Here is a 24,642-nt window from a genome sequence, read left to right on the forward strand (position 1 = left end):
TAGCCTGTGACGCATACTTTATTTCTTTCTTTTTTTTTATGTATTTTTTTAAAAAGGTAGGATTCAAAGTTTTTGGAAATAAGACTCCAAGTACCGCGAAAGTACGACACAAAAAGATTAACGAGACTTCTTTGCTTTTGCATCATTATTCTCCATGAAAACCAGCATTTTTCTTCCTGTAGCTATCATGCAGAGAAATGGAATAATAATCCAGGTGCCATTTGGGATTATGTACAACAATATTGTTGTTCTCCAGTCATTGTGATTGATGTAGTGCTGACCACCACAAAGCGAAGTGCTGAGGAGAAAGTACAGGATTGTTTTGGACCACGTCATTGTAGATACCATGAAAGTAAGCACTATGGACAGTCCTGCTTTTCCACTTATATGCTGTAAAGAAAAGGAAGGAAAATAATATCAACTTACATTTTAGACCTTTGCGATTAGGAAAATCTCAATTTCGATCCTCTTTTTCGCGCTTGGCGATCAGTTTTGGTGGCGCTTGGCTGACTTTCTGTGCGCTTCTTGCTGGGTTTACGCCGCTCGCTCGACTAACTTATGGGCAGTCTATTAACATTTAGAGACTTTCTAAAATGGATGCCACAGTGGGATAAACCCAATTTCCCTACTCCATTCATGCACTGTTCTTGAACATTTTTAGGATTTACAAAGTTCCTAAACTTGAGGCCAGGGCCCTCCCTCAGTTTTTATGATTAAAGCGACGATTTCCAGTATTGAAACCTCTTTCTGCGCAAAGAGGATGACGTACCCTTCGCGGCAAAAGTATTTTAAACCCGTTATATATACAAACTGTTTGTGCTCTTAATTACGGAGTCCTGGGTGATAAATACGGGAACACAAAGGAAGCACTCACAAAGAATTTTTTGGACATCAATGGCGTGTCGAGTCTGGGGTCAAACTTGAAAGATATAGATTGAGCTTAAAAGGCCGCTGGTAAAATCTCCTGATCACCCTTTACACATGTCCCCCTTTACATTGTTATCAGCAAAAAAAAAATAGTTACATGGGAAAAAATTTATAAACAAGGTGGAGGTGCTTTACAAAAATCTCTCCTCAAGTTCTGTTATAGCCTCCCTCGCAGCCGTTTTTAGTTTTAACACAGCGCTCCTTCCAAGCGCTCCTTTCCCCACCCAGCCCCCACCCCCCGCAAAAAAATCATTTTGGAGAGCGGCCAGGTGTCTAGCACCAACAAAATTTTTTATCTGTTTTCAGAGTAAGATGTTAACCCTAAGCCCTAAAAACATTTGCCATTTTAGAGGTAGAATTTGTACTGGTAAATATATTTTACATAAAAAGGATAAACATGTACAATGTATACTTACCAATGCTAATGTGAAGAAGTTCAGAACAACTTCTGCAAGGTTCATCCTAGAAAGAGAGACGAGAAATAAGAGGCAAAAAAAAAATGCGCATTATGATTTGAGTACCAAAGTATTTAGCAAGAAAGCACTAGTTTGAGGACACTGCGGGACTACCATTTTACATGGCTATCCGAGCCATGCGAAGGTCTAGCCGTTTGCATGCAGGGCAAAGGTAGTACCTTCATTTATCAGTTATTTTAAGACAATGAATATTGGTCTGGCTCCAGCCAAACCTGCGACCTCCAGCCCTGCAGTCAAGCACTCTACCGAGTCGACTGAGCTAATCCTGCCCTGGTTATGATGGTCATAACAAGGCTATGATGGTCATCAAAAGATAAAATTGATCATATCATTCATAGCTTTTCCTAACATTGGTTCCCAATCACTAACCTTACAACTGATTACAGGAAAACTGAGTAATTATGAATTAAAATAGTGATCTGGTAAAGCAAACCCTGGGCTGTCATAACTGACCACGACCACTTTTATGTGGGTAAACAGATTTTCTTTTGCTTGAACACCCCAGATGATTACTTAAAACATTATCATCTATAAATAAGGGTACAGAATTGAACAGAAACTCTTAGAAAAAACTCGGTTTCATCAAAATAAACCAGAAATTAAATTTGACATGTTATAAGATGGTGCAACTTGTATGTACCGTCGAACCCCACTTTACAGGACACCTACTTAACATGGGCACCTCGTTATTACAGACAGTTTTCTTTGTCCCTGGGCAAAGCTCTTACAATGTACACTTATTTCTTGCCCAGTCAACAAATTCTCATTGAAAGCCAACCTTGCTAATGAGGACATTTCATTATTAAATGTGTGCTGTAATAAACCTTTCCTTCTTGAAGGTAAAAATCCTTCAGTTGACAGCATGTCGATAATCCCAGAGCTACCATACACCAGACAGGATGATTTGTAGAGTCAATTTTTGGCATCGCACGAGTTATGCAGAGAAGGATTTTGATTAAGTAATAATATAAGAAACTGATCGTTTTTTACGTCCCAGGGGAGGGGTTCAGAAAAGTGTGGTGTATCAAAACCCCCCCCCCCCCCAAATAATTACATAAGAAAATTGTACCCCCCTTGGCAATAACAATTTTATAAATGCACCCCCCCCCCACCCTCCAACCCCATCTAGACCAAGTCTCTTCTTCCATCCTTGGGCATTGATTTCATAAGCTAGTAGTTGGTAGCGTAGCGTGAGATTTTGAAGGTGCACGCAGGGGGAGAAAAGTTAGCACGCGGAAGGCACGCCAAACCTGAGGGAGTCTGGGGGCATGCTCCCCCAGAAAAGTTTGGAATTTGGGGTCTCGGAAATGCCATCTCCTGCATTTTTTGCAGGACAGTTTCTGTAAATAAAGACGAACTAAAATGTAGTAATTAGTTGTTTACTTTACCCATCTATCTCTAGTGTTATTGGTAAGGTACAGACTGTTTACGGTAAAAAAGGGTAAAACAGTGACGCCATCAAAGACGTTACAAGCAAAGGGCGAGATGTGTACCCTTCAGATGGGCAAACTCTGTTATAATGCCATCAATATCAATCACATCCTTGTGCTTGTGTATGTGCAGAATTGCAAGAAAGCTCAATCTCTCGTCTGTCATGGTTCTTCATAAAGGAGTTTGCAGTCTCTCCATGCTGCTGAAGCTACACTCAGCTGTGCATGTTGACACAGGATAAAGTCAACAAAGTTATGAGAGTTACATTATACTCTGGGATAGAATTAGAGTTGGCTTGGTCAAAAGGCTCAACCAAGGTCTGTGGCTTAACATTCGGATCCATTTCACTCCACTTAAAGGAAGTCCTAAAACAAAACCACTAATATAATGCAAAACATTTATCGCAATTTAATGATAAAAATGCTTTCAGGAAATTAAAAAAATCTATATATTTTTTCCAGACTTCAGCTGTATGTATAGGCATATGTGCGTACATGCATGCTACAGTCCTGGTAGCAGAAATAGCTGATAGGTTTCTGGGCCAAGTTTTATACGGATAACATTTTGTTGCTGACAAAGAAACACTGAGGCAAATTTTTTTGTCTACTTCTGAAGGAAACATGGATTTGCTTCAATCATAATATAGTTTGACAACTTTTTCCTAGAGTGCCAGCCCTGTGTCTTAATATTTTGACCCCCTAACATTTTGTGCATTTTCAAAATTGACCCCCCAAAATCAAGCCTCTTAGACCCCATCCTCCCCCCCCCCCGGGACGTAATAAGCGATCGGTCCCTTAATGAGCGATTTTTAGGTGTTTCCGCGCACTTAAACCACGTAATGACGGATCTTTGAAAGTTAGAGAAGTTTAATTTCACAATGCTCATGTCCTTTTTAACTTCTTTGGTATTTTGTTGAGGTTAAAGGGTCTTTTCTGACTTGGATAACATGACCCGCTTAATATGGACACCCAATTAATATGGACACTTTCTGCAGTCCCTTCAGTGTCCGTATTAACAGGGCTTGACTGTAAAAGGAAACTGTACACAATCTATACCCTTTTAAGTAAATAAGTAGATGTGTCAGCATACATGCTCCTAGCTCGGAATGAACCCAATGGTACTTAACTCTCATTAGTGGGTTTCAGTCCTTTGGATGTTTCCTTTCAGGAGTTTTGACAGTACATGTATCTCTTAACAGCTATTAGTAACTTGTCTCTCTTGGTCTCAATTGCTTTGTTTTGTTTCACTTTCTCGACAAATGATCTTTGCATTAACTTCACTGATGACCCCAGAAATCCAGGGTTTTTTTACCAATAAAAGAAGATTCTATTCACCTGTCAAAAAGAGGACACCATGTGATAAGGGCCGTTTGGGTAAAGATGAGAGACGTTTGGGTAAAGAAGGAGACTTAATCATCACACTGTCAACAATTATACATTCATAACATTCATACATTCATGACAACATAATTTTGTATATTTACAAAAGTATGTTTTTAAGGTGACCTTGGCAATTTAAAGTATAACCCCTTCATAAAGACCTCACCAGCTTACTCCAATAACAAATGCATCTTTTAGGTCCTTGTACCTTTCATCGACTTCAATATAAATGTTATCTACAACAAAAAAGCAATAAATGGTGACATCTTTATTGTCTAACAATGAATATCCCCTATGGATCAAATGATGTCTGAAATTAAAATATAGCACTCTCTAACCTAAGGTACAGTCCAGCAAGTTCAGTCATTTTTGCATTTATAGTTACACAATCACTGAGAGTTATAAGCATGCCTTGTCTTTCATAAGGTCTTACCGTGTACAGTATCTCTCCTTTGCCTTCACAGTCTTGCTGAGACAAAAGTTTGGTTGACTCATTTTTTTACATAAAAAACTGAATGCAGTGACAGTCATCAACAAACTGCGTCCAAAGACTGCTGATTGCTTTAAGGCATTATACAGAACTTTACACATGGTTTTCTATGTTAGACGTCTCCAGTGTTACTGGAAAAATCTACCCAAATAAGGGAAAGTGATCTTCTGAGTTTAAGATTACAGTGAAAGGTCTCTTAACGGACACTCCTGTAAGCGGATAGCTCTACTTAAGGCTGCCTTCACAAAATCCTGTTTTAAATTCCCAAATCAACTCTTTATTTATTAAGCAGACGCCGGAAATGAAATCTCATTCGCCCCTTAACCCTCGGATGTACAGCGTGTTTACGTCCGCGAATTTTTTCCCGCCATATTAATTTTTTCCTGCCCATTTTGTAGGTTTTCTTTTTTCGTTTTTTTGGTGCTTTCTGTTCTTTTCTCTACTCTTTCACGAAAATGAAGGTGTACACTGTTTCAAGATGAGAGAACAAGTGGTCAAAAGTAAAGACCTTACAAGACAAACCAAGGAGTAGATGGCAGGGTTTTTTTAACAAACTGTGTGAAAAATGTTATCGAAAAAGCAATAAGTATATGCATAATAATTCAACAAGACTGCAAGGAAAGTTTCGAGCACAACAGTATGGAGATATGTGACCAACAAAGGTTGGAAAGCCTTGAAAAGAAAAAAGGCGGTGCACACTTCATGCAGGCATGGCATCAGAAGAATTTGCAAACTTTATACCAAAGGACGACCAGCCGGCAAACTCACGTGATGCGAACATTAACCCTCTAGTAACCATCTGGATTATCGTTGATTAGACAACATACAAAGATCCAGCCCCCAAAACACTGGACTAGCTAAGACAGCGACCACGCTTCACCTAGGAAATTGTGAATTTAGACACGCTATGGGAGCTCGTATATTCTATACCTCAATGCTTAGAAAATTTCAGAAATCATAAAGGAAGACATTCTGGTTGCTAATATTTCAGTCAGTCAATGTTAAATGAATAATGAATAACATGCTTAGGTTTACAAAAGTAGTCTTTAATAATCAGTGAAATTTAAGTGAAGAAAAAATCAGTCGTCTGGCCAACGGCAATAAAAGTAACGCAAACTCAAAACGGGAACAATATATCATTGATCTGTAATCCTGAGAAGTTTTAGTGTAGTATTGACCCGGCCAAGCGTGATGCAAACGGATTTTTTGAAGGTTCTCTTACTCTCCTCGCATCTTTTGATTTCGCGACATCCTGTCCAAAATCAGAGTTTGGCGCATGCGCAGTAACGGGATACTGTTCCTTTAAAAATAACTCAGAAAATTATCGAAAGAAATGTTTGTTAACAAAAAGAAAAAGAAACCCCGGTTAAGCTCTGATCGGCCTTCGAACAACTGCGCCATGTAGAACATCTATTGCGCCAGTAAAACAAAAAGTTCTTTATACGCCCGAAGTACTCTGGCCAGTGTCTCCTCAAATAACAAGCACTTCAGACGAACCATACGATACCACGTTGATCACTAGCCTTCAAAACCTTTTCATTATGATACACAGTTTAAATCGAGGTTTCGCTGTAAGCAACCCTTACGTTCAAAATATACCTTAACCATAGCTATCTATCGCAAGAACCATCCACCCTTTCCCTTCAACTGCTACCTGTGCGCCTAGCAAACATATCGAACGCACTCTCCTAAGCTCCGATTACTCTTAGTATGAAAATAAGAAAATCCCACCCAAAAATGTTTTGCTCTAATGCCGGGACAATAAAGATACGTTTCTGATGAGAGTGAAAACGTTACTGTTTTCTATTTTTTGCTAGAAAGACTGTAATTTGATTTTAGTACACTGACTATAATGTATTACAGAGGTAAGTGCTTTCTATTGATAATGTTCTACAGATTAAATGTGATAGTCTGGTTTCATGAGGGTTGTGGCATCTTTTAATATAGGAGTAAGGACTCATTGTTTTTTGAACTGTGATGCATTACAGGGCTGTCAACCCCCAACATTTACAAATATTGAGAGTTGATAGGGAAGGGATGATAGATGACATCATAATGCACGGCACATGATCTCATTTTTGCAAAAACACTCGTTGATTCCAATCGTCTTGAATATTTGCAGTGACTTAAAACGCTCAAAACAGATGTTGTTGGCATTGTAACATAGTTTGACCAATCACATTTTATTGCTTATATTAAAATTGCATACCGGAGTATGCGAGGAAATGTTCAATGTTAACATTAAAAACTCAACCTACTTTTGAAATGACCAACCTTTCACAGTTTAACATTAAAATAGTTCAAACAACGCAAAATATTTGAAATTTCATTGTCAGAGAGTCGAGTCAAAAAGAAATGGCAAACTTGCGGCGATTATCCAGGAGATTTCATACTCTAATCTGGAGACTGGGAGATGCGGTCCAAAACCTGGAGTCTCCCGGATTATCTGGGAGAATTGACAGCACTGCGTTGATTCTGGACTGGGACTCATAATTTTTCAAAAAATGAGTCCCAGGACCCACTATTAGCAAATTGTAACAAAATCACTGCAATCCAGAAATGCAAACGTAAAAAATACCTAGATATAACGAATAAATGTCATCATGTGACCGAAAAATAGGTGAAGATGAATGTGAAACAGACCAACGAGTAGAAAATTTATCTGTACAGTGGATTTAAGCAGTTTTGCATGCCTATTCTTGTGTTTCCAGTGCCATAGCTATGCACAGCTCTGAACAAAGACGATAGCTTCGTATTCAAATGTTCATAATCTGCAGAAATTGTTCAGATCCGGAAATGCTGGACTTTGGAAATTAATAATTAACTATACCTCCATAAAACAAACATTTCTCATGTTATCCCAAAAATTTGTTACATTGAGATTTTCGATATAATGAACCCTCGACATAACGACTACTTTCATGGACCGGGTCCATGAACCCCCTGTTATGGACCGGGTCCAGTGATGAGAATTGAACAAAAACAGATAGTGCAAAAATAAGATTTGTCAAGATGCTGTTCACAAATATTTAGTTGTGCTTACGTACTCTGCTTGCACATGTAACGCACTCCCGTACAAAGACTCACATTATGAACAAGCTGAAGTTTAGAATTCATTGCTTTTAGAGCAATTGTGACTGAGTCACATCGCAATTCTCCATAGCTGATGTAGCTAAATTCAGTTTAAGCTACATTTCGATGTTTGGATCTGTAAATCACTATCCATGAGAATTAATCATCCTGCTAAAAACGCTAACAAGCTGGGCCCAGCGTGACCAAACATTGACCTCTCAGCATGAAATACACTGAAGCCTTTATTTAGCGGACACCTCTATTAAGCTGAGACGCGGACACCTAAAAAGTACCTGAAATGGTCATTTTTCTATCGTTGCCAACCTGTATTAAACTGACAATAATAATTAAATTCCACCATCCAACATGCCAGACACCGGAAATGCAAAAGATTGCCTCAAATTGCCACCCACAAATTTTTCGATTTTTACTTTAAAAAACGTGACTTGATTAGTTTCACAGTACACATGGGTACAGTATTGTTTTCTATTTCCTTTTGTTTGTATAGAGCTTGTTTTGCTCATCTGATTTCTTCAAATTTTAGTTGCAATCTATGTTTATGGTACTATGATCAGTTGGTCCACTTTATGCAAACGTATATCATCCTAGTCTCTCAGGGAGTATTCTGAACGTTTCCACTGTTCATTTGAATGGCATTTGACACCTCATATGACATTATCTATCGAACCTGTATTAAGCAGAGAGTACAGCATTCCCCGAGGGTGTCCGCTTAATACAGGTTTCACTGTAAGCAGCAAAAAATTCACATTTGCTCAGTCAAAACGTTTTCCACCAAAGCATAATCCACCTGTCAGAGGAAACAATTCAGAACAAGCAACATTTTGGCGTGAGGTAAAAGTCATGTGTTTACATTATAGAAGCACAATTGAATGATACTCATCAATCAAGTATTGTTTGTTGTTGTTGTTGTTTTTAATCTTACTTTTGCTCTATTTCTGTTTCGGTCAGTGTAAAATGCAGACTGCCGACTGCAGACTGCAGACTGCGGACCAGGGGTAAAATGCAGACTGAGTGTAAAATGCAGACTGCAGACTAAGAGTAAAACGCAGGCTGGAGTAAAATGCAGACCGAGCATAAACTGTAGTCATGGAAGGGTTTAAGGCCAAAAAAATCCCGCAAATACATGTAAACGAACACTTACTTGATGACATCTGCTTTCACAAATCCATTCCTTTCTTCTCTGGAACGTTGTCAACGACCCGAAAACATAATCACAATCTTGAACCTTTTTTCCATCCGAGAGACTTCACGCTTCAACTTTTGATGCAAAGTTTTCGATATACGTGACCAGGGACCGTGAACTGGTACAACACCACGATGTTTACGCTTAAATGAAAGCTGCTGACCCAAAATACTGTACAGGAATTATGGCGATAAAAACGGGAGTAAGTCATTCCAACAACAAAGAAAAGATGTTCTGCAGGAAATTTGGATGACCTTCTATGAAAGTATTGCAAATCAAGGTACGCAGACTTAAGCTGTTTGGATGTTCATTGAAACTTCTGGCGAATGTGCAATTCACTTCGACTAGGAAGCGAAGTGTGTAACTGATACCGGCTAGCTATTTCACCGATTTGAAGAAGAAGGAGCACAAATGTTTAAAAAAGTCTACAGTCTTTATTCTGCATTTTACCCCAGCCTGCATTTTACTCTTAGTCTGCAGTCTGCATTTTACACTCAGTCTGCATTTTACCCCTGGTCCGCAGTCTGCAGTCTGCAGTCTGCAGTCCGCAGTCTGCAGTCTGCAGTCTGCAGTCTGCATTTTACACTGACCGATTTCTGTTTTTGTTCATTTATCACTATTTTAAAAAAACTGTCCATATGGACCCGGTCCATGACAGGGGGTCCATGCACCCGGTCCAAGGTGGGAGTCCATGGACCCCTGGTCCATGTTTTGTCCTCACCCAGGTTCCACTATACTGTTAGTTTGTTTGCAAAATTCCGCGTTCGCCTTGCTAGCAAGGAAAAAATAACGGATTCCCATTTTTGGATAGTTTTGGGTATTTAAAGAATACCAACAAAAATCCCAAATCTGGAAGAGTGAGACAAGTCCCAATCTGGGAACTTGGTTGGGAATTCCCTGGTTGGGACTTGTCTCACTTTGCCAAATTTGGGATTTTTATGGGTATTCTTTAAATACCCAAAAATATCCAAAAATGGGAATCCGTTATTTTTTCCTGTGGCGCGCTTGGCTCAGATCGAAGCGCCTGTTAAGGCCGATGCACACGAGTGGTTTTGCTCCCGGAGCATGCTCCAGGCTCATTTTGCACGTGTCAGTACACACGAGGGAGCGTTTTCAACAAGTTCGCTCAATTTGCAATTTAACCTGTTAAATATCGTGGAGCATTTTGCGGGGTGGAAATTCTGCTCCCGAGGATGAAGTATACCCATGAAATCGTTGGTACACACGGAGGCGCTTTGCTCCCGGAGCGTGCCCCGGGAGCATGCTCCTCGAGCAAAATCCCTCGTGTGTCTGCCTTTACGCAGGCAGGCTACAAGTAAGATTTCCGTATAGCCCCATACATTAATAATGCAAACATGTTTCGACTCTATTCATATTAAACTGTTTGTGAGAAAAAGAAGGGACAAAGTATGAAATTGCAACATGCAGAATAAAAATTCAAGGGGTTATTGTATGGAAATCTTGCCCAGTCTTGAGACTGTTCATTTGACTTACATGGTTTGACAAGGTAGTTCCATTTTCCATCAGGTAATGTATGCGGTCGCAAAATTATAAACAAGCCATCGATGGTACAGACGACACCCGTCACAAATAGCCAAAACACGACCCAAGATGGTAGACTTCGCTGCATTATCGTGAGTTCTTCAACCAGACGAAACAACCACAGTCACGAGGAACCCTGGCCCATAATGCTATACGGTCCCTGCTTTAATGCGTACTCTTTCAACATGATGCGCCAAAATCTTCCATCTTGGGTAGCCTTTTGGCTTCTTCTTTCCAGCATTATTTGTGCGATTGACGCCTTTTTTGTTCTGTTACGCCCTCATACACTACCTGGAGGAAAGTGGAATTACCTTTTCAAACCATGTGAGTATGGCGCTTTTTACACCCCACTATTTTCCCGCCTCTGTTTTTGACTGGAGAACTGCATCTTTGGAGATCTTTGAACAGGGGAGGACGCTGATCCAAAATGGGAGAGACAGGAAGACAGGGATGCTCGTGGTCTTGAGGGGTCGGGTAAAAAGTGCACATTTAGTTCTCACTAAGGTTCAGAGAGGAAAGCTAAATATTTTTACAAACGATTTACTTACGATATAAGCGTGTAAAGGCTAAACTTATATGAAATTTGTGTTACAATACAGGGGCAGATCCAGGAATTTTTGATTGGGGGTCCAAACTGTGGAAAAAGTGAACAGCTCCCCAAAAAAACTGTTGGTCAACTGTGTTACCATCTTATGTGAAAATTTTCCGCCAACTGTAGGCAGACTGTCAGCCGACAGTTGGCAGCTTGTTGGTAATGTGTCAGCCACTACTTTATTTATTGCCTAAATAGCACTTTATATGAACATTGGATTTGCGTTAGAAAGGAAAATTGATTGCGTCGATGTTACCAAAAACAGCAATTTCATTACCAATTGGGGCCAATTATCAAAGCGAAAATATGAAAGTGTCTCACTTGAGTCTGACATATTATTTTTAGGTTAAATTTTAGGTACCAATTTCCTTGCATCATCTAAGAGGCACCAGAACAAGAAAAACTTGTAGAGCGCAGTCAAGAAGTGAAAAATTTGTTCAAAGCATATTGTTGTCACTTTGACGTTGATGGCTTTTTACGCTGAGTTTAGCTTGTTTATTGCTTTACAAGTTACCAAATCACTTTTGATCGGAGCATTATCTTTTTGGGTATGGTGGAAAGAGGCAGTGGTTGTGCTCTCATATTCCATGTCCCAGATCGCACGAGACAGTACTTAGTAACCTGGTTGGTACAAGAGTTTGAACATCAAACCAGGAACAGTGATCCTTTATGACAAAATTTCACTGTATTTTAATCTGAACAACATCGGCTACACACGTCTCATGGTCAAACAGGCTGGAGAAATTATACAAAAAAAAAGAACATGTAAAGTTGACCTGTAAATTCAAATGAAACTTTTTTTTTCACTACCAACCTGCAAGTTTTACCAAAAATGTTTCCCACCAAAATGAGGCCTAGTATAGTAAGTGCCTAGCAAATGAAAGTGAAAATGGGATAAGATATTGATTGGCCTGATGGCAACTCCATGATTGACCGAGAAATAAATAAATGGCTTGAATAGCTTAAAATGACACTATTCAAAATTTCAAGGAGCAAATGGGTTAAATCACTTCAGCTCTTAAAGTTTTATTCTAGATTTGATTGGTGGCTTGTTTTATTATAGTCTCTCTAAGGAAAAAAAATGAAGCAAGAGCCATTCAGAGATTGCTCTCTGGCATGTAGGGGTTTAATATAATTCTCAGTAATTTTCTGAGAATCATCCCTGTACCTTTTACATGAGTTGCCCCCTTCCTATACACTCAGGTCAGGTGACAGGCAATATATCGACGGAGTGGATACTTTCTCTGTTAAATCCTATAAGTGAACTTCCAAAGAGCAGTTATGCCATCAAATTATTTTCTTGTTCACACATCCAAATGTTGTGAAAAGTCCTGTCATTTTTCTGTTTGTATTCAGACAATATTTACATCCAAGTTGATGCAAGATACAAAGATCTTAAAGATGCATTTGTTATTGGCCAAAGCTGGTAAGGTTTTTTTCAAGTACTGTTTTGGATATGGAGCAACTCTGTGCGCTCATCAAAGGAAATAAAAAAATAGTCTCTTATTGTCATTCCATGAATGTTTTGTATACGAGATAGTAAAGTGTATATAGCCAAAAAAGCATGTGGTGCCAATTGGCTATAACTGTAATCACCTCATAATCCAACAAGCATGAGTGGAATGTAATGATTTACTGATAACTTTTTAATTTATACTACAGTCAAACCTCCATGTGCAACCACCTCTCATAAGCAACCACCCTCCATAAGCATTTTGGGTAGCTGCTTACAGGAGTTTCAACTGTAATTCTCAGAAATGAGACTGGAAGAGACAACTGACTCAAGCTTACATAGACTGTTTGTAGCACAAATAACACAGCTAGCGTTCGAATCACTTTACTAAAACTAGCACAACAGTAACACGAGTCGTAGGTCTCCTAAACTGCACATGTCCGACCCAACTCGGGCTCAGGCCCCACGCTACACTACCCCCTCCCACATAAGGTCCGAAGTACAAGAGAGAATTTTTAACTTAAGCATGCAAATGTTCCTACAAAGTTCAAGGGCCAGGTTGGGTAAACAACAACTGTTCTAACATAGTCTCGTAGCCAGACAGGCTCCCTTCGCTCACGTCTCGGCCTCGCAGCATGACACGGTTCACGACGCGGTTCATCACTCACTTGAGAAACCTCAGACTGACACGGCAGGTCAGCAGTTCGAGGGGATGTACTTAATGTAGCACTAGATTCACCACTAGATTCACGCTCCTGGAAGGACTGAGAAACCTCTGTGACTGTAGCAACTGGATTTTCCAGCCATTCCAATTCGACATCTCCAGAGTCAACTAAGCTTCCTCGAGACGGTTGCTGCCCGTTCCTCAGGTTCTCCGCTTGTGGCGTATCTTCCGCATGGCTGGAAGAGGTTAACTGTGAGGACTTCTCGTGGATTTCCGGTGGCGAAAAGCATGGCTTCAGATAATTGAAGTGGACCACCTTCCTCTGACGACGTTTTCTCGGCTTCCGCCTCTCCTCTTCAATGCGATAGGTAACATCAGATAGAGCTTTCACCACCTTCCAAGGACCACACCAGGGTTTGAGGAATTTCTTCCTTCTCGTCCTGGTTCGGTTTCTATACCAAACCCGGTCTCCTACACGGAACCGCTGACCATGGCACTTGGCGTCATAATAAGCTTTCTGGGACCTCTGCGCTCGCTTGAGGTTCTCTCTCACTATCTGCTCTGTCTCTTCCAATTGCTGCTTCTGCTCAACAACATAATCGGGGTATGTCCGTGCCGACCCTTGGGAACGTGTTGTCTCGAACCTAAGGAGAGCATCCAATGGCAGAATAGCTTCCCTGCCGAACATTAAGGGGTAAATCCAGTCGACTCATGCACGCTAGTGTTGTAAGCAAGAACTGCTTTCGGCACAAAGTCCGCCCAGTCCCGGCGATGGTCAGAAATCAGCTTACTAAGGATCTTCACCAGAGATTTGTTCAGTCTCTCTACCTGCCCATCCCCTTGGGGATGGTACGGCGTTGTCCTTGTTTTCGCTGCGTCAATTAAATCGCACAGTCCTTTGAAGACAGCTCCATCCACATTGGCTCCCTGATCAGAATGCAAACCCTCGAAACACCCGAAACGGCATATGTATTCATCCGTCACCTTCTTCGCCAGCGTGACTGCTGAGGTGTTTCTCACTGGGAAGGCTTGAGCAAACTTAGTAAAATGATCGGAGACCACCAGCAACCACTCATGGCCAGAGGTAGATCTTGGTGTGGGGCCTACAATGTCTATTGCGACCCGTTGTAGGGGGTGCCCTGCCTTAATGTTTATAAGGGGTGCCTTTGGAAGCTTGCAAGGGTCGTTGACTTCAGCACATGGGATACACCTTCTAACGTGCATTTCGACATCTTCCCGCATGCCGTGCCAATAAAATCTCCTCCGCACTTTTTCTAGAGTCTTCGAGACGCCAAGGTGGCCTGCTGAAGGATCGTTATGCAAGGCGCACAACACTTGTGACACGACGCTCTCGGGCAAGCAGATTTGATGATAAATCTCTTGGCCTGTCACTTCGTGTTCCCAACGTCTAAACACCAGACCGTTCCTGAGAAACAGCCTTCCCCATTGTGACCAGTATGACAAAAGTTTGCGCCCCCCTCCTTCCACATCGCCTCTAGCAGGTCTGACACCAGTTTCAAGCCACCTCACAACTTGCGACAGGACAGGATTTTGGTTTTGGGCTGCACGTATACGTTCTCTCGACAAGGGTTCCATATTCACAGACTGAATCAGGGTGGCATCCCTCTCTACCTTAACCGATGCACCCTCGTCCCAGGGAAGGCGGGACAGTCCATCTGCATTGCCGTGCAACTGACCCGGACGATGTTCCACCTCGAAATCAAAGTCACAACGTCTTTCAAGCCACCTAGCCACCTGGCCTCTAGGGTTCTTAAAGTTCCGTAGCCACTGCAGAGCACTATGGTCAGTCCTGACCCGAAAACATCGCCCGTAAAGGAATGTCTCGAAGTGCTCCGTTCCCCACACGAGGGCCAACAGTTCCTTCCGGGTGGTACTATAGTTCCTTTCAGCCTTTGATAGAGCGCGTGCTGCGTATGCTATTACACGTTCTTTCCCACATTGAACCTGCGACAACACCGCCCCCAGCCCACTGTCACTGGCATCACTGTCCAGGATGAACGGTACGTCTAGCTGGGGAAAAGCCAGGATGGGAGCACTCGACAATCTGTGCTTGATGACCCGGAAAGCTTCCTTGCACTCAGCTGTCCATCTGAAACGGTCCCCCTTTTGACAAGCACGGTGCAAAGGGGATGCAATGTGGGCGTAGTTTGGCACAAATTGTCTGTAGTAACCAGCCGTCCCCAAGAACGCTCTCAGCTGACTCTCATCAACTGGCTCCGGCCACTCCTTTATGACTTTGATTTTCTCTGGATCAGTAGATATGCCCTCCCATGACACGACGTGACCTAACACAACCACCTGTTCACACAAAAGCTTGCATTTCTTGGGGTTAATCTTCAAGCCTGCTTCTGCCAAGCGTGACAACACAAGTGACAGTCTCTCCCTATGCTCCTGTAGTGTTCGACCAAAGACAATGATATCATCTAGATACACTAGACAGTCTGACCAGCATAAACCCTTCAAGATAAGGTGCATAGCCCCCCCATAAAACACGCAGGTGCATTCGTAAGGCCAAAACTTAGTTTGCGGAAATTGGTAAAGACCATCCGGAGTTGCGAACGCCGTCTTTTCCCGATCTTCCTCTGCCACATCAATTTGCCAATATCCCCTAAGGAGGTCGAGATGAGAAAACCACTTTACCCCAGATAAACTCTCCAATATGTCATCACACCGAGGAAGCGGGTACAAGTCTCGCTTGGTTACCGAGTTAAGAGCGCGGTAGTCCACACAGAAACGTTGACTGCCATCAGGTTTCGCTACTAAAACCACCGGAGAGGACCAAGGGTAATCGGACGGTTCTATAATCTCTGCTTCGAGCATTTCATCCACTTGGTTGCGCATTTCTTGCCTTTTGTGAAAGGGAACTCTTCGCGGCGGTACCTGGATTGGCTTGGCAGAGCCTGTGTCGATGGTATGTTGTACGCCCTTCGCAGTACCTAAATCCCACGGCCCCTTTGAAAGGCAGTCAGCATAAGTGGACAACACCTCATAATGCCTAAGTTTTTCCTCTTCCGGGACCAAATCGCTGCTGATAGGGAACATCTCTTCTACCAATAAACTGTGAACGTCAGCGTCCCTCACAAAAACCGCACTACATTGTTTAGCTTCCAATCCAACCTCAACATCTTCCTTTGAGGCCGTAGGGGGTACCACCTTGTAGCCCACACCCACATTGGTTTTCTCCTGTGATCCCTCCTCGCCAGCTAATGGGTAGAGGTCCCCTATACTGCTACAACTGTAAATCTTGAGGGGCTTGTTAAGGTAATTGAACACACGAACTGGGATTCGACCTCCTTTCACAGTCACGGCCGTCCGAAAGGCCCCAGCTGAATATCTTTCTGAAAACTTGTCCGCTGGTTCCAGTACACCCATACATTCGTCTAAGTCATCTACCCCTTGGACCTCACAAGGTATGTCTGCGACCATATTTGGAGATAATGTGACGGTTTTGGCCACAGCGATCCTGTAAACTCTATCAAGGCATCCGAAAGCCATTTTGTTGGGTCCCTCCTTGCTGTAGACAGTGTTAGTGTCAAAGTTAATAATACATTTGTGAGTTGTTAGGAAATCTACACCAATCAACACTTGTTGTGCCAAGCCTCGGCACACCAGCACTTTATGCTTAGCCCTGATTGCGCCCAACTGAATTGTTACTTCTGTTTCTCCAACCACATCAAGTGGCATGTTATTGGCTTCCAGGACAGGCTTCAGTGCGGACTCAAGTTTGTTTATATGTGTCTTAGAGCGACTGTACAGGTCTTCACTGATAATTGTTGCTTCTGCACCTGTGTCTAATAAGGCTTGAGACTTAACACCATTGACATCACAAGGCAAAAATGCTCCCTTTGGATTCTCGGGCGGGGTCACTTTCGGCTGCGCCCCGCCCATCTCCCGTTTCCCTGGTCGGGACGGACTTGATGTGGACAGTCACGAATAAAATGAGTCGGGCTACCGCATTTAAAACATGCTCTGGGGCCTTGTCCAGATTCTAAACTTTCATTCCTACCTTGCCTCCCTTGAGGAATATTCTTGAGCTTCTCTAAGATTTCAGCTTGCTGTTGAAAAAGCTCCTTAGCCCACGCTGGGGGTTCTTGGGTGCCCTGTTGGGAGCCAAACTTTTCCTGCTCCCCAGATGTTGAAGACAGTACTCGAGCACTTCCCTTGTTTAGCACTCTTTGATTTGATTCATATCGCTGAGCTGCCACTAGGGCCTCATCCAAAGTATTGGGCCCTAAATCCAACACCTTCTCTCGCAACATAATAGGGGTTAAAGCACCCACGAAGAAATCTCTGGCCGTGCGATTGAGTATATCTGGGGGGTCATCCGGATAGGCCAGCTCCACAAGACGAGAAATGTCGCACCTCAGTTGATGTAGATCTTCGTCAGGACGTCTTAATTTAGCTCGTAGAGTGGAAATGTGTACCTGACGAGATTCCTTAGGATGAAATCGATCTGTCAGAGCGCGTTCAACGGCCGTCTACGTGGCTGTTTGTTCGGCAGTCAGGCTGTAATAGGTCTGTTCGGCAAGGCCTTTCAGGTATGTGGGTAATATTTGACATTGAAGCTCAGGACTCCACTTGTTAAGGGCTGCAATACTTTTAAATTTCCGTATCCAAACCACCCAACTTTCGCCGGCCGTCGCAGAGAAGCTCTCCGGTTTGATGCGAAGCGGGTTTTCTGGCGACGTGGTCGGTGAACTGCCGCTTGCACCAGCCTTACTTTCACTTTTCTTTCCAAGTTTCGCCTCGAGGAGCGCCACTTTCTCTTCCAAAGCTTTCACAGTATCTTCCATGGCAAAAAATCCCACTGCTGCCACCAAATGTAACACAAATAACACAGCTAGCGTTCGAATCACTTTACTAAAACTAGCACAACAGTAACACCAGTCGTAGGTCTCCTAAACTGCGCATGTCCGACCCAACTCGGGCTCAGGCCCCACGCTACATGTTCACAGTCCTCTAGCTCTAAGATCATCGAGATCGAGCGCTTTGTGTTACTGGCTGCTATCTTGCAAGAGTGTTAAAACTACTTAGGGGACGGGGGCGGTTTGGGAGGAAGCGAGGAAAATGGGGGGGCTGTTATAACACCACTGCAGCTCGCGTTCAGGAGGCGTGACAGGAATTTCTCGCCTTTTACCATTTCATTAATTAAGAAACTCCACTGGTGATGAAAAACATGCCAGACGCATTTAGCATCAATTATGCGTTTTTACAAATATCTTCAGTGATTTAAAAAAAAACGCCTGCGTTGCTGGTACAACGTGCTCCGTGAACGCAAGCTGCAGTGATGTTATTATAGTCCCTCTATTTTTCTCGCCCCTCCCCCCCCCCCCCCCCCAGAGCTATAATCCCCGACGCCCACCCCCTCGGTACATTTGAAAATTAAGATACCTAAGACGCGGTATATCTAAACAATGTCACGAAAAAATAGGGGACTGTGAATGGTCTAAGCTTATCAATGCAAACAGACCAAGAATGAAAAAATTAAAGTGTGGTGTAAATAACTTTAAAGAAACTATTTGACCTTTTCACATTAGGAGCTGAACAATACGTGTTTAAACAAAAGAACTTGTGCAACGCTTGACTTTGTTTGAAGCTTTAGATTGATGTGTTTGATGCGGGTTCATAGCCTGTGTTTGCATTTGCTTGTGGTTTCTCTTTGTTGGCTGAACACTGCAGATGGTTTGGATGGTGCTGGAAATGCATTCTAAGAGGTGCAGACCCCCACCCTTCTAGAAACTCGTACCTTTGGTGCGAGTTTTTTCCTTCTCCACCTACTCCAAAGCTTTTACCACCTACTTAACCCATTCGCCCCTGAACCGCCCGTAACCGCCCGTGCGGATCCACGTCCTTTCTACCCTTTGTGACGTCATCAGTTTTAACGGTCAAGGACAACTTTGCCCGCTAACTTGTGCAGAGTGAAGAGATCTTTCAAACCATACCAGAATGAGCACAATTCAGTCAAGGATACCGGAGAAAGAGGCAAAAAACCATGTAACATTGACCTGAAAATCTCCATGAAAATCTTGTTCCATTGCCCAGTTACCTTTCCTTTCACCTAATCCTAAGATCCTAAAAGCTTTCCTAAAAACTATTCCCACCAAAATGAAGCCTACTAAATGCCCAGCAAGAGAAAAAAAAATGAGGCAAGAAAAGCGAAAAAAGAGGGGAGGAGAGAAAGCGAAAAGTAAAAGTCAAGACTGCTGTGTCACTTTTAAACCCAAAAACTATGCCGAAATTTTGCTTTCTGCGCATGCCCGAACTTCGCAAGCTGATATTTTGCATCTGGATCAGAAGGCCATGAAGTGTACGACCTGTAAACCGGTTTTTGGTAAGTTTTAGCTCTTTATAGCACGACAGTGACCAGAAAACCACTCGGCTAGCTTCAAAACGCGTTTTTCGGCAAAAACTCCAGGAGCGAATGGGTTAACATCTCATTGAAAACCCTGTTCTTTGCTGTTGTTTTGCACGACTACATCATGAAACTTCCAGCAACTTCTAGTTGCACGTTTTATGGACCAAATTTCATGTGTTCTTATTTACTTGTTTTGTTACTGCTGCTCATTTTTACCTTGGTGGCCGCTAGCATTTCTCATTTTCTCCCCACTGCTATAAAATTTTCATGTTGTTCTTCCAACAAAAAATGTCTCCTTTGTATTTTTTTCTCTCTCTCTAGCTCTATGTCACTCTTTTTCCTGTTGAGCTTTGCTGGCCAGTCTCCTACTTTCTCTTTTTCGGCTCCCTCTTTCCCTTTCTCTACATTCCAAATTTGTGGACATGACAATTAATCTAAGCTTAATACTGCATGCAATACAGATACAGAAACAATTTCGCCTTTCCGTTTTTATCTTTATCAGGGTCTGAAATTGCGCCTTCCTGGTCGCCAATGCGACTAAAAATTCAGTCCTGGCGACCAGAATTTCATAGCTGGTCGTCAGCTAGCAACTTGTAAAGCTGGTTGTTATTGTGGACTTTAACGTTCGGAGAAACTTCGAAGCTATTTGCCAACAGGTGTCTTACTTTTGTCCTGCTGATATTTTTTAATTAAAAATGAAACGAATCTTCCTGTAATAATACCTCCACAACAGCTACGATCAATATGAGTTGCACGTTTCCATGCCGTCATGTTGTTTTCCATAGCTGAAATACGGTAAGTACGTTATGTACTTTGTGGACTGGTACGAGCAATGTGGTACAGTTGTGGCCTGGTACGAGTTTTGATATGATAAGTGCAGTCATGGGCAGACAGCTTTTTGTTCCTATGTTCTAGGTCAGATAGCTTTATATCTCCAAAAAGTAATTTGTGGAGAAGAAGTGCAATTTTTGAGCATAAAAATGTCCATACCATGCATTTTTTATTCGTGTTGTAACTTTTATTTGAAAAAAAGGGAGGGGGGATTTTTGGCGACCACAATTTGCCCTCTGGCGACCAAAAATTTATACTTGATTGCCAGTAGGCGCCCGTATTAAAAAGTTAATTTCGGACCCTGTTTATTGATTTCGGTTGTCTCTGCTTTACAAGACACAGGTGGCTATGCAATTTCCTGCCAAAATAACCTTGAGTTGCATTTGGGTTGCCATACATGTTGACTGAGTTATTTTACATTGGTGTGCCTGTGGTGCGGACAGACGGCGGGCGAGCAGACGGTCATGTGATTACCAAAATTTCTCGGATGGGTAGATTACCACATTTTCTTAGGTATGGGGCTTAATGATAAACTACATTGTAAACAAAACAGAAAAGCTAGCAGAAATGTTTTCCCTGGGAGTGTGTGAATATTTTATAAGAAATAGAGTTTTGTTCATACTACTCCTGCATCATAAGCACTTCACAGATTGCCCAATAGGCCATTTCTGAGCTCCAACTCCTTTGATTTTTAAAATGATGCCAAGTGCAAAAATGATCAAAAGACTGTGAACTTCCCTCAATGCTTTTAAAAGGAGGCTTTCAGTGGCAACATGGAAATGGCCTATTTTTAGTGTGCCCACCTTTACTCATTCTCTCTTTTTTGTAGGATGAATATTGTGGAAGTATGCCTAAACATAGTGACATTTATTTTGGTGAGTGAAGGAACAACCATAAGTAACAGTCACAGGCAACCCAGTTTCACAATACAAACTGATCTACACTAAAATCCATAGCCTTGACAGGAACAAAATGTATGTGTATTTTTGGAAACAGTAGCAAAGTGTTCCAGATGAAGTTATATTTGTCATTTATTTGTGTTATTCGGGGGCAAATTCTCAGCCAAGTAGTTTCCATTGTTTGTTTCTATTAATATAAGTTTACTGATCTTGTAAGAATTGAAATTCTTGGGGTCAAAGAAGGCAGGGGAGTAGTGTGGTCTGGATTGAAGACTCTGTTTGCGAGTCAGACCAAAATGTCAGTGAAAATTGAGCAGTGAAAGATTTTTTTAACTCAGCACAAGTTGCAGTCAGTTCTTGGTTATGCTTATGTTTGACCTTGAACCTAATTTCTTGATGATCTTGATAGCTCAAAGCACTTTGTATTTGAGAAAGATTTACCTCGTACGTTACCTCTAAATTTTTTCTGTAGGCTTGAAATTTATACATCTTTAGAAATGATGTATTTGATCTAGCACAGTTGAGCCATCCATTTTTTAAATTGTTATTTCATCAACCACCATGAGTTTTGAAATTCAAACCTTTTTTGAAGTTGGTTGATCAACAAATCATTTCAAACACTGGACATGAGGTGTAACTAAAAAACACTTTGGGTAAATCAAGTTGGGTATCCTGTGGTAAAAATAAATGAAAACAAATCCTTGTTTTTTTAAAAACTTTTTCAGCATTATTCCATGGATTACACAACATACTGTATATATAGTTATTATTATTATTTTTTTTTTCACACTATTTTGACAGCCCATGTGTCTCTGGGGCGGATCCAGGGGTGGTTCGGGTGGTTCGTTCGAACCCATTAAACCGAAATGACAACATCTAAACACGAGCAGTTTCTGACAAGAACCTTTGGTGGACATACATTGCTAACAAATACTATATGTTTAATCTTTTGGAAAATGACTGTGATGAAAAGAAAAAACATTGACAGAGGAGAGTCCTTTCCCGCTTTTAAATGCTGTGTTGATTCCATTTTTGAAGAAAATCAGAAGTGATTTTTTGAGCACATGACAAATACAAATTTATAACCGGTATTTCAGGTTTCATATTTGTTATTGGTCTCGATCGTTGTAAATTTTTAAGAGTAGTTCATGTGTAAAATAGCTAAAAAAGGGATCGTTTCAAAGGCATGAGACAACGCACAATTATCCTTTAAACGCCCGGATCCACCTCAGTGTCTGTCCTCAGAAATTAACATATTGTAATGTTAAGCTATCACACCTCTTTTTCAGCACAGAAAATCCAGTGTAAAGTCTGTCATTTGTGGGATTGTTGTAAGCACAATGACCTGTGCCAAAACTATTCTCTTCACACTTATGGCCACACAACTGTGTACTGAAGAAGTCCTCTTTGAAAATGTGGATTGGCCTATTTTTGCCGGGTTGTTTGTCATTCCAAATTCAATTTGGATTGTAGTGCCATTTCTTTGCATTGTTAAATTAAGCTCAACATTAATAAACAACATGGAGAAGCACAAAAAGGAGGCATAATGTGACTAGTGTATTGTACAATATTTTTGTAGGCATGAAACAGCGGCGAGAGTGAATTTGTGTGTACATGACGTGGATATTACAGGCACTAGTTCACCACATGTTCTACATTGCACCTGTGTTTATAACATATAACTTAAACTTAACATGTCACTTAATTTGAATTTGTAAATTACATAATATCAGAAAGGTGTGGTTGAAGTATCTGCTTTCCACACCGTTTTTGGTTTCCTCATTGGCAGTTTGAATTTCAATAATGATTCATGATTCTTAACAGTATTTAAGAGAAAGTTTTTACATGCATTAAAGGCCTTTCCTTAGGTGTTTGCAAAAAAAGTAATGTCAGACTCAGAGAGAACTAGGCAAAAAATAATAACCAAAAAAAACCGGCCAGAATTATATAATTGAAATATCTCAGGATGACTGTTACATGTACTTACAAAATGGGCCACCCCCTGCCTATGTATGCATTCCTTGACTCCCTACCCTTTAGGATTTGGATAGCCTGTGTGGCAGGTGCCGGTTAAGTGAGGATGAAGGGAAAATTTCAAGGACGTGTGTCCTAGTCAATTCAAATTATTGCCCTCTTCCCATGTTTTTATCAAATTAAAGTTGTTCAGATTTGGTCATAGATAATCAGTGTGCAAAAATGTTTGATGGAACTTGAGACATAATTTCACTATTAGTCAGAACTTTTACCTAATGCATTAAATATAACCTAATAACTGTAGATGTACACCGTATGCAGAGGCCAGTTGAACAAAACTTAACATTACAACATACATGGAATTATCATTCAGCATGACTGGTCCTTCCTTCAGGTTTAATAGGCTTTTAATGAACAAAATGGAGTTTTAAAGCCAATCAACATCTTTCTTGCCATAATAAGGGAAAAATAAAATTGAGTACCAGTAAGCACTTCCTGATGTATCTGAACTTTGTGCAAAATAAAAATACATTGTTCAAGGAGTTACGGTATCACTGATTTTCTCAGGTTGTAGGAAAACAGCTCCAAATTCCTCTCTGTTAATGTGTTGATCTGGGGAACTGGGTGTGTTAAATAAGTTGTCGACACAAAACGCATTTTATACAGGTGCAGCAAATCTCTTTAATATTCATCATTTTGTCAAGTGGGAAATAAATTAATATGATACTCTTTGTTGTATGCAGCTTTACAATAAAAATTGGGTCAGTACTTTTTTGATTTAGCTGCATGTGTTTGAGTTCTTTATGATCCTGGGAGAGCTTTTGTTGGCCCTTTGTACATACTGTGGGTCTATGCAGGTCCAGTCCACTGTGAGAGCCAGTTAGGGTCATGGTTCTCTTTCCGATCTTTAACAGCAATGTTTTGCAGTTTTCTCAACAAGCTTTCCCTCTCTGAGATAAATGGAGAAGAAAAAAATATATATATATATATAATTATTACTTTTTTCCTAGAATGTTCATGGTCCCCTATTATTTGGTAAGATTGTTGAGATCGAGCACTTTGTGAAGGTCATCACTAAGATTTTAAGTTGCTGGGTAAATATAACAAGTAGGTGTGGAATCAAGCAGCTAGGGGTTTCTTCTGGTTCTATTTTTCTTCTATTTGCCAATGAAATAAGCTGGGGCCACATTCCTAGTAGCTGGGGGAAATCCTGGCCCCCGGCTCTTAATAATAACCCTGTTTCTGTTATGGGCAGGCCACAGCCATCTTGGATAAGTGTCAAAACTACTTTTAAAAGGCAAAGCGTTTGATCTTGACTATCTTACGGAAAAA

The 24,642-nt window shown here is 41.3% G+C and overlaps 3 protein-coding genes across 5 annotated transcripts in view; 1 reads left to right on the forward strand and 2 right to left on the reverse strand.

Moving 5' to 3' along the window:
• On the reverse strand, positions 1–10,751 carry LOC140947392 (uncharacterized). The gene is made up of 4 exons (XM_073396477.1): positions 10,474–10,751; positions 4,380–4,449; positions 1,344–1,389; positions 1–390 (listed from the first exon to the last, which is right to left on the reverse strand). The coding sequence occupies exons 1-4, from the start codon at positions 10,607–10,609 to the stop codon at positions 118–120; spliced, it is 525 nt and encodes a 174-aa protein (XP_073252578.1). The 5' UTR covers positions 10,610–10,751; the 3' UTR covers positions 1–117.
• LOC140947393 (uncharacterized) overlaps positions 10,704–24,642 on the forward strand; it is a 14,245-nt gene continuing 306 nt past the window's right edge. Inside the window, exons 1-4 of one of the 3 annotated variants that reach the window (XM_073396478.1) lie at positions 10,704–10,845; positions 12,470–12,539; positions 21,267–21,312; positions 22,626–22,883. In XM_073396478.1, coding sequence (XP_073252579.1) covers positions 10,707–10,845; positions 12,470–12,539; positions 21,267–21,312; positions 22,626–22,883 — 513 coding nt within the window. In that variant the 5' untranslated portion in view covers positions 10,704–10,706. Of the gene's footprint in view, positions 10,846–12,469; positions 12,540–21,266; positions 21,313–22,625; positions 22,884–24,642 lie in introns of those variants that run through there. The other 2 variants (XM_073396479.1, XM_073396480.1) reach the window with 2 other exon arrangements.
• Positions 22,630–24,642, reverse strand: part of LOC140947391 (uncharacterized) — a 7,457-nt gene continuing 5,444 nt past the window's right edge. Inside the window, exon 9 of the mRNA XM_073396476.1 lies at positions 22,630–24,260. Within this exon, the coding sequence (XP_073252577.1) occupies positions 24,160–24,260 (101 nt within the window). The 3' untranslated portion in view covers positions 22,630–24,159. The remainder of the gene's footprint in view (positions 24,261–24,642) is intronic.

This window comes from Porites lutea, chromosome 9, assembly GCF_958299795.1.
Source record: "Porites lutea chromosome 9, jaPorLute2.1, whole genome shotgun sequence".
Classification (NCBI taxonomy): domain Eukaryota; kingdom Metazoa; phylum Cnidaria; class Anthozoa; order Scleractinia; family Poritidae; genus Porites; species Porites lutea.